The following is a 17,174-nucleotide window of genomic DNA, read 5'->3' on the forward strand; positions in this document are numbered from 1 at the left end:
GCCAAACAAAACAGCAACCCCCAGTACAAAGACCTGTGCGCATCCACAAAAGATAATGTTTTGCATCTGGTAGAACAGTGACGGTGTGGTGTACCACGAATTGCTTCCCGGAGGTGTAAGCATCACTGCTGACATTTATTGTCGACAACCTAGACGTTTTGCAGACGCAATCCAAGGAGAACGACAAAGAAGACTGCTTGAAGTGATGCCCTCAGATTTTCGCCTTTTCAATTCTCTGTCCAACAACCGGTAATGAACTTCCTTTCCCCGTAAAAAAAGCTCTCAGAAAATTGGTCGACGAGCTCTTCCCCTCAAAACCACTTTATTCCTACAGTCGTGGAACTGGAAGTTTATCCCAGTATTCGCAGGCTGTTGCAAATAGTACAGGAGAATGCATTATTGACGACCAAAGTGTGAGTTAAGTGTTTATTAAAAGTGTGTTTATTACAGTTATCGATAAACGCTACGAACCAGTGAACTAACCTAATAATATATTGGATATCAGTAATCAACTCCAAGAAAATGCAGTATCAGTTTTCGACTCACAGTAAGCCTTATATTAGTGACTGCAAGTTGCTGTCTGTGTCACCCACAGGGACGCGAACATCCATCATCAGCACACAATGACTCGCCACACTTGTACCGTGGTGCTCGTGTTGGTGGTGTTGCTGGTGTCGGCTTGCGACGCCCATCGGTTTCGACCACGTGGTCCGAGATGGGGCACTCCGCATAGGGTGCCGATGACGAGCAGCAGGATGCTGAAACAGGCTGGCCACGTCCACATAGGACCGGCGGGGGCAGCTCGATGCGTGGCACAGAGTGGCAGTCACCACACTCCAGCCCTGATGACCTCCAAGGCGGCCAATCTCGTCAGGTTCCAATTTGGAGGCGACCAGTCGACGGAGCAGAACCTGCTAGCCCGTGGTCGCTACGTTCCCAGGTCCGCCATTCCGTTTGACGTAACAGGTCAGTCTCCAGCAGCTCCCTTGTCATCAAGTACTATTCGCGTAACTCAAAGACGCTGCTGGACCAGTACCACCCTTTCCAGCGCTCTGCAGAGCAGTCAGAATGTGCTCCTGCCCCGAACAGTCCGCACACTGTGAGTGTCAACGCTCACCACCACCAGAACACGCATCCGTCATACATTCACAGGTCGGCAGGGTAGCAGTGGGCTTACGAGATGAACTTGGCCTAGAGTACCAGGTTACAGTTGATGCAGTTGTGATTTTATCTTCAGGCCACCGACTGAAGTGGCGCAGTGCTTAGCACACTGGACTTGCATTCGGGAGGACGACGATTCAAATCAGCGTCCGGCTATCCTGATTTAGATTTTCCGTCATTTTCATAGATCGCTTCAGGCAAATGCTGGGATGGTTCCTTTGAAGGGGCACAACCGATAACCTTCCCTGTATTACCCTAATCCGAATTTATGCTCCACCTCTAATGACCTCTTAGTCGATGGGTCGTTAAACACCGATCGCCTCTTCAAGGCAATCCATCCTCCTCCCCTCCATTTCCTCCCACTGCCACTCCCAATACCATGCTATCCTTTTGGTCAATAACGTTAAGTGTAAATGTAATCATACGCAGTTATTCTCGACCAATGGCACGTGAGTGTTATTAAGTGCAGTTGCTCTTTGCCCATAGCCCCAGTGTCCCGCAGCTATCGTGCAGTTTGCTCTCGACTAGCTGTAATGATTCAAGGTCTCTTCCCTGTAGTGAGAGGACCATAATTAATTTAGCCAATTGTATGGCGCCAAAACCAGTAGTTGGTAGGCTAGGCCATAAAATTTCAAATTGGCAGGGTGGGCCATAAAATTAGCAGGAAATTGGTAGGAAAGCCAAATTTACGGGAAACTGGTAGTATAAGACGTAATATTGGCAGGACATTGGTAGGATAGGCTGTGAAATTGGCAGAATAGGCCATAAAACTGGTCGGTTCCAAGGATAAGCCACAAAATTGGCAGAAAATTGATAGGACAGCCTATAAAATTTGCAAGAAACGATGAAATAGACGGTAAAACTGAGCAGTCAGGCCCCGCAGCTATTAGCCAAGACCAACGGCGCATGATGGCGTTGACGCATGACAGCGTTGGCATTTACACGTAACGCTGTTGGCTAAATGCTAAGTGGTTGAGGGGGAGAGGGGAAGAGAGTATTGAGGGCGGGAAGGGTTAAGAGGGAATTGGAGGGGTAACCTTGGAAGGTAAAAATTGCATCAGATGTAAACTGATACGTAAGGTGAATTCCATCTCATGTGCCCACGGTACCCTTTTCAGTTGTCTCGTCCAGTGCGCCATGCGGCGCACCATTTGGCTAAAATTCTATAAGGTAAAGCAGTGTTGCAAATAAATGACAGCATTTGCGTTTTAAATCTTAATAAAATGGCCCACATTCGCCTTGAATTGATGATGACTGAAACCTCTTCATTGTATAGCATTAGTAATTTTCACAACTAAACTCATTACATCATATGGTTAATGAACGCAGATTTTGCTTTCGAGTTAATCAATGTATGTGAGTTTCAAACACATAAACAGTCCGTATTCAGTGTGTAACACGCCCTACCAAGCCATTGATTGCTCCACTCATAGTTCGAGCGCCGTCTGTTGCCTCTAAAGATGATAATCTCAAGGAAGACCAATCTTCTCTGTAACTGCGTCAGTAATGTCAAACTTAATTCAACTATACAAAATATTGGTCTCCATCAGCTAATAGCATATTGGTCGTCTTAAAGTGCTATAGATGACGAAAACTAGTACCAGGCGACCATGCGACCTCCATTGCTGATGTAGGTCATGGCTGAGAAGTGGAGCGAATATGTCAGTTCGCAAATTCCTTGTCAACGACATTTTGTTTTAAAGGCAACAGGAATTGCTGCCGTAAGTGAATGCAGTTTCCGAGGACACACAGCGAAGGGAGCAGCTCGAAGTGAACGCATGGAGTCGTGTACCTCGAAAAAGCCATTGCTCACGCAGCACGTAAGGCTGCAAGTTCTCGACGGTCCGAACAACACAAAAAAATGGCCAGCAGGTAACTGGAGACAGGTGATATGGTCTGACGAAGCGCTATTTGCCCCTATTTAAACGATGAAAGTGGTCGAGTGCGCCGATGGTCACATGAGGCCATGCACGGTAGGTTCCAATTGGTCCCGAGCTTCTGACATAACGGTGGTACTGCCATTCCGTGGAATCTTACCCCCTGGAGGAAGGTGTGCCCAAGTTGGACGCCATGTGCAGGTTCATTATTTTCTTGAATGATGTAACCAGCAGTGAGATGTTGCCCTCCGGGCTGGACAGTAATCCGGATGATCCTGTTCCAGTACTGAAGAGCCACCCAGTTACCTTTAATAGTGATGAGAACCGTCAGACATCTGCACACGATAGTGCAGCGATGCGCGACTGTACTGAATCGTATGACTTTTTTCGTGTCTGAGAGAAGCATTGGTATCTGACCCCTTCCCCACTCTTCTTCTATGATCATCAGGCATCAGACAAGCACTGCTTTCATGTGTCAAGAAACATCACTGGCAAATATTCTACTCCAGTTGTTCCATTATCAACAGTTTTCATTTGCCACAGTGAAAGGGGGTTTCACTCTTTTTCTTAATAAACACTTAGTTGCTGCTGAGTTGATAGTGTAGGGACTTTTGTGTAAAGGCTTCCTGAATTCCTGTTCCGATCTGTTCTGCATGATCTATGATCTATAATTTACAATACGTACAGTGTGAAAATGATTTAAACTAGCAAACGCTGGGAGGTTGCACGGAACACTAAACCAAACTTTTTCTCTATTTTCATAATTACCTGTGAGCATTTTTCATCCGGTGTACGGCCTAATTGCTCTCAGCACTCAGTTCCATCTTGAGCAACTGTTAATCCATTTGGCATCTGCACAACCTGGAACCGGATGATTAACACTTCCGTTCTCTGTGCTATTTACAGATGAAGCAATGTTCTGATCAACGTCCACAGTTCCCATATTTTGAGTGAGGTTAACTCACATTCCACGTTTACTCGCGTTCCTCTCTGTATCGGTTCTACATGAAAATGTGTGCAGATACTGTTGGTGAGTATTGAATTGGGACGTAACTCCTATTTAAGCCATTAAACGGCTGGAATTATTACAGTTGCTTCGTCAGAGAATTGCCAGAGTTGCGGGATGTTGTGCTACTCGCTACACGACAGCGCATCTGGTTCCAGCATGACGGAGGCCAGCACATCTCAGTCGTCCTGGGCCTCTTGAACTGACAGTTTCTAGAAAAGCGGAATGGCAGTGGTTTTTCTGTACTCGATCCCGTGATTTGACCCCTATGGGCCATTTTCTGTGGCGAGACATGTGCACCCTTGTTTACAAAACGCCTGTTCAATCACAAGAGAATCTTGCGGGCCTGATAGCAGCAGCAGCAATAGGAATTAAGGACTTACCTGCAGCCTTCGACGGTATTAGCCAGCCGCTGTGGCCGAGCGGTTCTAGGCACTTCAGTCTGGATCCGCACTGCTGCTACGGTCGCAGGTTCGAATCCTGCCTCGGGCATGGATGTATGTGATGTCCTAAGGTTAGTTAGGTTTAAGTAGTTCTAAGTCTAGGGGACTGACGAGCTCAGATATTAAGTCCCATAGTGCTTAGAACCACTTGAACCATTTTATTTTTACTGTGTTGGACGGAACATGAACCATCTGTGTAACCTCTGTTCACAAATCAATGGAGGTGTTTTGGAACCTCTGCTGAAGCTGATGCAATTACGTTGCATGAACATTCTTATTTATTGGTAATAAGGAATTAAAATTTGTTTGCGTTACTTTATGTCACCACAGGAAAACACTTTAGAATAAGGGCTTTCAGATCCCATGCAACCTCCCAAAGCTTGTTAGCTTAGTTAAATTCCACCCAAAGAAAGCTCACTCTACCAGCTTAGGAAATCATCACAGGAAAATACAACTTACAGAAAAATATTTGCTTTCACTCTGTATAATATATATATACGCACATCAAAAAAGGTTTTGCATCACCTAATCCCCAGAACTCCCGAAAATAGACGTTGACACTGTTCAGAGGTGTCACTAAGCGCGCTCAAAGATGCAAAGACACGCATGAGCAGCTCCTATTATATGGAGGGGGTCCGACAGCCATCAGTTCCAGTCATTCGCCTAGCAGAGGAAAACCAGTTTCGATTCTCCCACTAGTGATACAGTAAGTTAAAAATATGTAAGCACTACTATAACAGCCTCATTACCTAATTATAACAGTTTAATGTTAGCACTGTAGCCATTGTTTGGAGACTGGCAGAGCATTGGGATTGCAAAATTTCAGTATTTTACAAAGCAGCGGAGCGCAAACATAATTACAAATAACATTAAACAAAAATCAGTGCATAATAATACACTTGAGTTTGCCTGTGTCACCCAAAAATTGCGTTGATCATCAAAATTATCGGCCAAAGGGCGCATTTCTTTAAGAAATCTGCTCGGAATTCTATCACTAGTAGCCCAAATGCCAGAATATCGCCCAATCTGGTCACCCGGGCAGTTCGCAGTTATGAAAACCAGTTTAGATACGGAGCAACGGGACGGGATTTGTGGAGAGCGGGAGGGGCATGTGATGACAGCGCACCCTATAGTTCGTTCGTTCGTAAAAGATTTTTTTCAGCGAGTTGCTTGAACTCATCTGAGCCAAATTCTGTCTGCATCCCCTCCGTCTCTACCCCTCCCCTTTCGTGAATTACTGCTTACGCTCTTGTAATACTGTAATAACTGAAGCGTTTTCAGGTGTTCTACGATTTTCTTCAAACTGCAATGTTTTAAGTTGTAGAAACATTTTGATAACACATAATTTTTTCGTTGCTTTTGTAACAGTACTTACCTTGATTCGGGAAAGACTTATTTATTTATCGGGAATACAGTATTCAATTTTAATGTTGGTTTGAGTTTACCTGTACATACAGGTGGCTCGCTTGTGAAACGGCGATATGTCAGTTCTCCAAGTTCTACGGTGAAACGTTTTAGTGAAACGTGTTACTAATAATATCTTTGGAACTGTGAGTCCAACTGTCACAACTCTAACGTATTAGCAAATAAAATGTCATAAAAGTCATATAAGCGACAACGTATGCTATAAACCACAGAGGCGTTTATTAGTATCAAAGACCGTACAACCATGTTATCTTGAATGAACGCAGACACATATGCGAGGTCACATACGTTGCAAGTCTACTTTAAATCAATGTGTGAATCAATGTTAAGAACCCAAAACTGTTCTCATAGTATTTGTGTATTTCATCTTGTTTTATAAATAAATTTCATTGCTACAATACGAAGCTTACTGCTGAAACAATAATTTAAAAAAGGGTCTTGATCATTTTAATCTAATGAAGAATTTTAATGACATGAAAGTCACTTTAATAAAATTTGAGATTCAGATGAGGAACTTAGATGATTTGATGTGCTGAAGGAATTCGGACTTGATTTCAGCTGAGATGGAAGTTTAAATGCAAGATTCTGAAAGGAGGTTTGAACCCTTTAACATAAGTTATTCAACCCAACGTTAATTTCTTCTGCCCTGAGTTAGTGAACCTTATGTTAGAACACTGAGCTGTTGGCAACAGAGTGAAGTTATCAATTGCAAAAGAAGAAATGTTTATTTCACACGTACGGGGTGAGTCACTGGCACTGCAGATATTGAGAAATGGAAAGTGTTATTGGTGTCCGGTTTTCATAGAATGGATTGGTAACTAGGGGCCCAAATGACCCAATAAACAGATTGTAATGATATTTACAAAGTATATTTTTTGTGCAAACATACGCTGTTGGAAAGGAACAATGCCTAACGACATTAACTAACTAAAAGTAGGGCAAATTAGTGTCAGTGGTGTTTGTTGCAGGATTGTAGTGCAAGTCGTTTGCGACATGTCGTATTTTGAAAAGTTCCCACGCCGACAATTGTACAATACTCGTGGTAGCACACATAAAGAACAATACAGGTGCATACAACAGTTATATGGATTCTGACGAGTAAGGAGAGAACTGACCATCACAGGTAGTGTTCTAAATTACCACCGGCAGCGGCAAAACCCCCTTACAGTCTTTTATGGGACGGCTGCTGCACACGTGCTAGAATTTCAGCGGAGATGTCAGAGCAGGCTGCAGTAACACGTCGTTGCACATCATCAGGTGTAGTGAGTATGTCCGTTCCCCACAGAAAAAAGTTACAGGCTTAATATCCGAGGCCGGCCAAGGTACAGGTCCTATTCGTCTAGTCCAACGATATGGAAACAATTCGTGAAGACATTATGTAGCACTTTCTGTGCTGTGGACTGGACAGCTGTCATGTTGGTATCGCAGACCCTTTCTAATCTGCATAGGAACGTGTTCTATCATCCGTGGAAAATGACCTGTTAAGAAGCAACGATACTTTCGTGCCTTCATTGTTCCGTCAATGAAAAACGGGTCTATGAGCTGATGGTTAATTATCTCACTCAACACATTTACATTGCATGGATGGTTATGCGCCACCAGACGAAGGCAACAGGGATAGTCAACAGACTAACAGTCCATGTTTCGGCGGTTTACCTGGTCTTGATTGGTAAATGTTGGTTCATCACTAAACAAGACACGTGGTATATCCCGCGTATCCTGTTATAATGCCTCACAATCATTTCCTTGTAGCTCTTCATGGAGTCAGGTGTGACATGGATAGAACCTATGTCGATGGAGAATGCGCAGGTTACTTCTCAAACTCATGCCCTTTCTTCGAGTGATTGCTATCTGGAGTATTCTGTCCTAATGCCTTTGTACTGGAGTTAACACCATTCTTATAATTGTTTCCATGCAGATCTTGACAGGAAGAGATATGATAGGGATGGAACTTACGTCGTTGGAGAATACGTAGAATACTTCCCTGACTCATGCCACTTCCTCGAGCGATTGGCCTGGAGCTAACGTAAGGTTCAACTGCTACAGCAGCTAGAAAATTAATTTCCCCGTCTTCTTTCCTCACTTGTTTCCCTCTGTTACGTTTTATAGGTGTCACACTACCACTTCCACGTAACTGGCTGAAGAGGTGATAATAACTGCCGAGATCGTTGACCTTATTGGGATATTTTGCAGCATACACTGTGCAAGAACGAACTGGATTTTTCCTACATTCCCCGTACACCACGAGCATGTCTACTTCTTCTGCAATGGTGAATTGCATCGTACACTGACGAGCTACTGCTTGGACAGTCACGCACTGAATAGCAACTCGCAATTCACTCAAGGAACACACATAACATACCTAGCAACTATGCGGGTTTAATGCCACAAACAAGTGTCAGTGTCGAAACTTTTCAAAATACGATATCTAACAAACGACTCGCACTAGTATTCTGCAACGAACGCAACTGACATTCTGATTTATCTTACTTTTATTTTTTTAATGTCAATAGACATTGTTACATTTAAAAAAGTGTACATTTGCTAAAAAAAATAGACTTTCTATCCATTTTGTGAAAAGTGGACACTAGTAGGACATTAAATCTTCGTAATTTTTGCGGTGCAAGTTTTAGGTGATTTTCTCTCTCTCTCTCTCTCTCTCTCTCTCTCTCTCTCTCTCTGTCTGTCTTGATGTACTCACCAATGTCTTTCTGTCTCCCAAAAGCGAATTATGCTCTCTCTCTCTCTCTCTCTCTCTCTCTCTCTCTCTCTCTCTTTCAAGCGAATTATGAACATAAAATTCAAAAAATTAGTAAATTGGATTTCAGAATAAATAAAGACGTGGGTCTTTTTAGGGTCCTTTTCAACAAATCGGACTCACCTCAAGCTAAATCCTGGTTACGTCCTTGCTTCGTCTCCAAGTAATACAATGCCAGCGTGTGCTGTGAGCCGGCAGGACGAACAGCTTCCTGTTCTTCCGCAGCGGACGCCCTGAGCCGCGGCCGGCTGTTCGTGTCCACGCCCTCCGCCAGGCTCGGCATACCCGCTTCGCTGAGCACAGTGCCCTCTGGCGGCGCCACCGACGCCCCCCTGACACCCTACCCCAGCCTGGAGCTGCACCGCACCACGGAGGACTCCATCACCGACTGCAGCACACAGCTGGTGTCCATCACGGCTACCGCGGTGGGTTCTCAATGTCATACGGTTTTACAGGCATGTCCTCAGAACGTTATGAGGCTTCGTGGTGTACCAATATTCATGCATTTGGTGTTGCGAAACCTAGAACTCTATTACAGAAATCTTCAATATTAATTGGATGTGATATAGGAGCAATTTCTGTAGAATAATTCATAAATGCGGACAAATCTTCTGTTAAAATGTAAAATTGAAAAAAACCTTGACCCGACTGTATTTTCAATGTTCTTTATTTATGCGACCTGTTTCGGCGTTTCTCTTCGCCATCCCCAGACATCTATGTAAAGACAACAATAATAATGACAGCGTACACTAACGAATTACGTTTATGGTTTATTACATTATCTCCACAGTTTGTTACATTAAAATGTGTTTATTAAGAAAGTGTCAACTTATGAATCTGTGATCGATATTTCGTTTTGGCGTAAAATTAAATTTGCGTTTTTATTAGCACACTACTGTTTGGAAAAAGTGAAACACCAAGGCCGAGAGATGTGATCACGATTAAATTTATTCCATCGATTAGGGTCATGACACTACAGATGTAATTAGCATTACAGACTCATAAATGCGCTAGGACTGTGGAAATTAAGTACGGAGTACCGGCACTATGGTCGGTGTGGCCGAGTAGTTCTAGGCGCTTCAGTATGGAACCGCGCGACCTCTACGCTGGCAGGTTCGAATCCTGCCTCGGGCATGGATGTGTGTGATGTCCTTATGTTAGTTAGGTTTAAGTAGTTCTAAGTTCTAGGGGACTGATGACCTCCGATGTTAAGTCCCATAGTTCTCAGAGCCATTTGAACCATTCGAACCTGCACCATGTACAGCCATCAGTGCTGCTAGAATCTAAGAGCGCCTGAATATGCTGCTTGGGAACAGTGTGACACGCGGTCTGTAGGTGCATCCACAAACCATCGACTGTGGCTGCAGGAGGTCCTGAACGAAAAAACTGTCAACTGTCCATATTCCAGACATGTTCGACGAGCAACGTTACTGGAAACAGTGATACCTATCGTTATTCGAAGAAGTCTTGCTCATTCTTCGTCACATACGGGCTGACGTTGTCCTGCTGAAATATGGCATGTGGAACGGCTTGCAGGAGGTGCAGTGCCTCGGGCTGTAAGGCCTTCCTACTGTACCGATAGCTGTTCAGATTGCCCTCAAGATGCAAGAGGCGAGATCGAGTAATACAGTCAATGATACCCCAAACCATCATACCCGGCGTTTGTCCGCTATACCGCTCAGAAATACAGACCGTCCGATTGCGTTCACGACGGCGCCGTCGAAGGCCTATGCAGCCATCACTGTAGAACAAATGGGAAGCTGACACAGTGGCTTGCGTGCCACCAGTCCAGCCCACAGAAGAGTGTGTCGAACCGTCGACACCCGTCCACACCCGTTGCAGTTCTCCAACGCCGCGGGTGTTCTGTCTGTTACGGCCAAGAGTACACGGTGGCGTTCATCGCGCGATTTGATCGCAGTTTGTTATCTAGTACCCTGTCCGCGCTGTGTACGGCCCTCTTCTCTCCACTGGTTCCATTCACGTCTCACTGCTTAAGCAGCGTGCCCTATGTTTCACGGAACGACAGACCCACTTCCCGCAGGCGAAACATTCTGCCCCGTTTCACATCCTCACATGCCGATATTCCACCCTGTGCTGTCTGAGAGGCATGGTGGCATTTCGTTACACTTCGTGTGACGGCTGCTCACCGACCGAGCGTTGCGTAACATATCTCTGTCCGGTCGCACAAAAAGGGCGCTTTTGGGCGTACGTTATGGCATTTCTCCGCCATTTAAATTGCTTATAATGGTTTCACTGTTCTATACATCCTCTTATCGTGGCGTATTGAGACCAATGCTTCTGAATGTTTCACCATTCACAAACAATAGTGTAAATGGTGCGTGATGATACAGGCAATTAACGTGGGGCTGACCTCCGATAAATTATATTAAATTTTACTATTATATGACAACATATAAATGCTGTACTCATCAATGTACAACTGTCTTTGTTTTCCTTCAATTTATTCACGGCCTTTGACATTAACATGACATACTATTTTTTTTGTCGTATGAGAACAACACTCAGCACTTAATAACCACTGGAAATTACATAAACGTTGTAACAATTAAAAAGTCAGGAATGGTGAAGCCTTTCAGAAAATCACGAAGCTGTACAAAAGTACTTTATTTGCAACTACCGGTTTCACGTCAGTATAGGTGCATCGTCAGGCTTATATCAGTTACATTTCCATACTGTGCATGGACAACTGCGGAGTCCAAGCTTTCGATAAGGGTCAAACCACATTGGTAGACCGTAATAATAAAACTGAGCACACCAAAAATTGTTTGTGAAAATGTACAAAGTATTGCTGTAGAATGCGGCAGGCCGGATAATACCTCATATAATGTATTATAATATCCGGTAGACACATTCTGTATAAACCGTATCAATAAAACTTAAAATGCCGTCTATCGTGCTCACTTCTGCATCTATTGCTAACAGGCCGATGTAGTGTAAGAAGCCCGTGCAGGCTGTGGTTTGGCTTGTAACGTGGACTACTTTCCGAAAGCTGGAATTTCGAAATTGTTGATCTACAGTATGGAAATGTAGCTATTACAAACCGGTAGTTGGGAATAAAGCACCTTCTTGCGGCTTTGCCGATTTTGGAAACACCTCATCAGCTCTACTTTTTAATTGTTAAAGTTTTATGACAATTTGAAAGTGTTTTGAGTGTTTAGTTTTGTTTTTATTATTCATAAGGTCTCTGAGATGTTTTTGCCTCCCGAGAATGTTGTCTGTCATAGCTATCTACGAATGATATGTAATTCAGACCTCCAATCATTAGGTTCACTTTACAATGATATGGCGCAAATATACAGGGTGAGTCACCTAACGTTACCGCTGGATATATTTTGTAAACCACATCAAATACTGACGAACCGATTCCACAGACCGAACGTGAGGAGAGGGGCTAGTGTAATTGTTTAATACAAACCATACAAAAATGCACGGAAGTATGTTTTTTAACACAAACCTACGTTTTTTTAAATGGAACCCCGTTAGTTTTGTTAGCACATCTGAACAAATACGTAATCAGTGCCGTTTCTTGCATTGTAAAATGTTAATTACATCCGGAGATATTGTAACCTAAAGTTGACGCTTGAGTACCACTCCTCCGCTGTTCGATCGTGTGTATCGGAGAGCACCGAATTACATAGGGATCCAAAGGGGGACGGTGATGGACCTTAGGTACAGAAGAGACTGGAACAGCACATTGCGTCCACATGTTAACACCTTTTTATTGGTCTTTTTCACTGACGCACATGTACATTACCACGAGGGGTGAGGTACACGTACACACGTGGTTTCCGTTTTCAATTACGGAGTGGAATAGAGTGTGTCCCGACATGTTAGGCCAATAGATGTTCAATGTGGTGGCCATCATTTGCTGCACACAATTGCAATCTCTGGCGTAATGAATGTCGTACATGCCGCAGTACATCTGGTGTAATGTCGCCGCAGGCTGCCACAATACGTTGTTTCATATCCTCTGGGGTTGTAGGCACATCACGGTACACGTTCTCCTTTAACGTACCCCACAGAAAGAAGTCCAGAGGCGTAAGATCAGGAGAACGGGCTGGCCAATTTACGCGTCCTCCGTGTCCTATGAAACGCTCGTCGAACATCCTGTCAAGGGTCAGCCTAGTGTTAATTGCGGAATGTGCAGTTGCACCATCGTGCTGATACCACATACGTCGACGCATTTCCAGTGGGACATTTTCGAGCAACGTTGGCAGATCATTCTGTAGAAACGCGATGTATGTTGCAGTGCTCTCCGATACACACGATCGAACAGCGGAGGAGTGGTACTCAAGCGTCAACTTTAGGTTACAATATCTCCGGATGTAATTAACATTTTACAATGCAACAAACGGCACTGATTACGTATTTGTTTATATGTTCAGATGTGCTAACAAAACTAACGGGGTTCCATTAAAAAAACGTAGGTTTGTGTTAAAAAACATACTTCCGTGCATTTTTGTATGGTTTGTATTAAACAACTACACTAGCCCCTCTCCTCACGTTCGGTCTGTGGAATCGGCTCGTCAGTATGTGATGTGGTTTACGAAATATATCCAGCGGTAACGTTAGGTGACTCACCCTGTATATAAAAATTGTGTTCGAGCACCTCGAGCACCTGCTCTAAGTGAACAATGCCCTAGCTACATAAAAATCTGTAAAAGACTTTCTGTAAGCGGACTAACAGCTATTGATGGCTTTCTTCCCAGTACGTCTTATCATGAAACTACAATGGATGTGTCGTGAACTAGGCGGATTCGCCCACAGGTCCCTAGAGTGGAAGTCTGGCGCGCTACCACTGAGCGGGCGGGCCGCTTTGAATACATTGCGGTCTCTGACAGGTAAAACATTCGTTGTGATGCGTTGTCCAGAGCATCCAGCAATAGGGCAATCTCATGGCCACTCGGAGAGCGTGGCGCCAAGTTCCCGTAGTTTAAAAATGGTGCGTTGTCGACCTACACAACGTTAGTAATTTTGGTTCCTACTGGCATCAGCTATCCAGGGTTAAAGTTTCGTGACACAATTTTTCTCTGGCCTGTATATTTTGGAAATTTGTGTTAAGTTCCTATGGGATCAAACTGCTGAGATCATCGGTCCCTACGCTTACACACGCCTTAATCTTACTTAAACTAACTTACGCTAAGGACAACGCACACCCATGCCCGAGGGAGGGCTCGAACCTCCGACGGGAGAGATCCGCGCAAACCGTGGCAAGGTGCGTAAGTCTACGCGGCCACTCCGCGCGGCCCCTGTACATTGTTCCATAGTTTGTACTCATACACTGTACTCTCAACTTATTCTTTAATTTATCAAATTATTTTTTGATGCCACACGATGTACAGTTTGTTTACCGTTAAATGTTTATTACATATTACCACTGTATTAATTTATTTCTTAAATTTTGCACCACCGCTTTGATTATGCAGTTACACTAGTGTAGTTATCTTTACATATGCTCCTGAAGATGGCGTAGTAACCAACCGAAACTGGTTATATAAATAAATTACATTCAAAATGCAAACGGCTTGAAGGTGTTTTTAATATTACATTTTATACTCAATAGCTGAGGTCCCTGAACCATGTTTTACGAAGATTTGCGTACAGAAATCTTCCGATGATCACTGCTGGTAAGCACAATACCTTAAGAACAATTCTAATGTTTTCTCTTGTGCTTACCGTTTGCACACTAAAGAAAAATCTAATTATTTGATGACAAAGAGAAACGTCGTCTTTTGCACACTACACGCTTTCACAGATACTATACATAGCACACATCTCTGTCCTATTTTGCATCGGCAATCGCTTACGAGATATGCGTATAAATATTTGTCATGACAAAGCACAATGATAATGGTATAGGCTATAGAGGGATGTAGTATTTCTTATCCTAATCTTTTTCAGCATAGTGGACATTAAATATTCTTCCCTGAAGGTACTCCCAAGATAGACGGATCTTATTCTATTGTATCATGATTTTATTCCGTAAAATATTTAGGAAAATTCGACATTTGAGCCGAGGAACCTTGTGACATAACTGGTCATCCAGAACTACTTGCCTTGACTTCGTCTTTCACTATCCAACTAAATTCTTGTGATGAATGTCACCTCTAGGAACTGAAAAACGTTGCCTCTGGGGAAAAACAAGTGAGCATAAATACGATGGAAGCTGGAAAATCCCTAAACAGATCGGTGTACTGTATGAGTGACAGGCAAACCGGTATTTTCAGAGTCTTTGGCTTTAATTCTCTATTTCCTTCTTATTCGCAGGATGTATGACCAAGGAAACCATAAAGCAGATGAAAACACAATGCAAAGGAAAATGACATGGTAACTGATTTTTCCGTCGCTTCTTGTTGGGACAACTTCACAACGATAAACGAAAAAAGAATATTGTGAACGTTTTTCAAAAGAACATCTAGACTACTGTGTTTTTATGAAAATGAGGGCTGTAAACTAAATTATCTAAAGATCCGATTATCCTGCACATTATACAAAGTGATTCATATAAAGTGTATACCTCTGAAATCTAAAAATAATGGGCAGCAGGAATATTTCTTGAGATAGGTCCACATAAGGAACGTTACACTTTTTTAGGGTTAAGAATATGGTTTATTAAATTATTTCCAGAGAGCTACCCCAACCAGATACAATTTCTTAAATAGAACATTAGTTTTTTATCACATAACTGAGGCATTAAACCAGCTAAATTCAATTCATTTTAAACCATAAGTCTCTCAGGTTTAGTTTAGGAGCTAGAAACTGTCAGTGTCAGGGTTGTGTGCAGATGAATGATCTGGTGAAGGAATGTTGATTCAAGTGAGGTGTTTAAATGTGTGCCCATATTCCAGAAGGCACAACACAGTGATCCTTCTAAACGACCAGCAGACGAAATGTAACGACGCTGGTGTCATGGAAACAAAAGTTTACTCGATGCGGCGTTCGAAGTCATCTGTGGTTATGGCTTCAGTGACATAAACACTATTCCTTAGCCATAAATATACTGATGTTATGTAGGGTGAATATGCGGGCCATTCCTTCGGACAACGGCACCCCATCCGTCTTCCAGGGAATCTGTTGTTCAGTTATTGCACATGTGGTGTCCTGCCAACTCGTCTAACATAGGGTGCCTAGGAAGCTGTTTTCTCGGGTAGCTAGACAACATACAAGCAGTTCTTATTAATGGAGTTTATTACAGTAAACTGAATTGACAATACATAACTTTGCCTATTTACAATAAGGTATCATACGCAATTGTCGACATTCAAATAATGAATGTCTTTCGATGTATACAATTTCCACGGAAGCATATACCCAAGCTCATAAGTCACATCTATAGAGCTAATATCAGAGGTCGTCTTCTAGTGCGCCCGAGGCTAGCTGGAGCGGCACTTATATTCTCTTCATATAGGTACCGCTCCTGTCGTAGTGTCGTCCTAGTGGGCGTTCTATTGCCTGACGTCATCTCACAGCCTTCTCTACCGTATCGTTCAAGCCGACATGCTGGCGCTTGTTATTTCGCCTAAACACACTACATCACAGGGAGAATGTGCTGCAGCCACATCTCTAACGTCTAGATGGACATTTTCGTGGAAATTACCCAAACTGTCGACTATAAAAACTCGATATATCTCACTTGTACCTGCGAAGTAGTTTGGACTGATGGTTTCATCTCCAAGGATTCCATTCCACACATTAATGGATCACCTCAGTTGACCATCGACCGAGGATCGTGGTGTATTGCAGCTAAAATAAACACCTCCTTCCCCTCACTTCTTACTGGTATTCATCTTTTACTCCCACGCCTTCTCATAAAACTTTCTTCCTTGAAGTTGTTGTTGAACGCATAGGTACATAATGGCTGCCGAGCCTCTTCAACCCCGAAAACTCATTGTATACGCTATGGCTGTTTCACTGGCATCGTGTCGACATTCGCCGAGCATCAGCAATATGTCAATGTACTTGTTAGATGTGTATGCCATGTTTATTCGACGTCAGTATACACGACACATTGAACCCCGTTTGTTTGTGCAGTCCGAGCTGCCGTGTGTACGATGGTATGTGACAGTCGGCTGTCTATCCGAACATGACATCTAGCAGTGCATAGAGGAAGCTTGTCGCGCCATGACACCGGCGACGTCACATCTCGTCCACAGGTCCTTTAGAAGGAGCACAGCGTTGAGCATTTAGGAACATGGGCACACATTTGAACATCTTACTCAGACAAACATTCCGGAATCAGAACATCCTTTCGCACACAGCCGACTGTTACATCCACCCCTAACATGGTAAATGTTTCTAGCACCCAAATTAGACATGATAGAAATTTGATTTAAATTGATTTGTACACAGCTAGTTTACATACACTAGCCAAATAGCAGAAAAAGCTAGTGCTCTATATAAAAAATAGTATCTCATTGCTATAACTCTCTGGAAAATAACTCAATAAACTAGATTTATGACCCCGCAGAAAGTGTAGCATTTCT

The 17,174-nt window shown here is 43.3% G+C and overlaps 1 protein-coding gene across 1 annotated transcript in view; it reads left to right on the plus strand.

Moving 5' to 3' along the window:
- The window catches only part of LOC124790006 (protein yellow-like), a 63,316-nt gene that overhangs the window by 13,738 nt on the left and 32,404 nt on the right, over nt 1-17,174 (plus strand). Inside the window, exons 2-3 of the mRNA XM_047257550.1 lie at nt 596-966; nt 8,896-9,095. Coding sequence (XP_047113506.1) covers nt 624-966; nt 8,896-9,095 — 543 coding nt within the window. The 5' untranslated portion in view covers nt 596-623. The remainder of the gene's footprint in view (nt 1-595; nt 967-8,895; nt 9,096-17,174) is intronic.

Source organism: Schistocerca piceifrons, chromosome 3, assembly GCF_021461385.2.
Source record: "Schistocerca piceifrons isolate TAMUIC-IGC-003096 chromosome 3, iqSchPice1.1, whole genome shotgun sequence".
NCBI lineage: Eukaryota > Metazoa > Arthropoda > Insecta > Orthoptera > Acrididae > Schistocerca > Schistocerca piceifrons.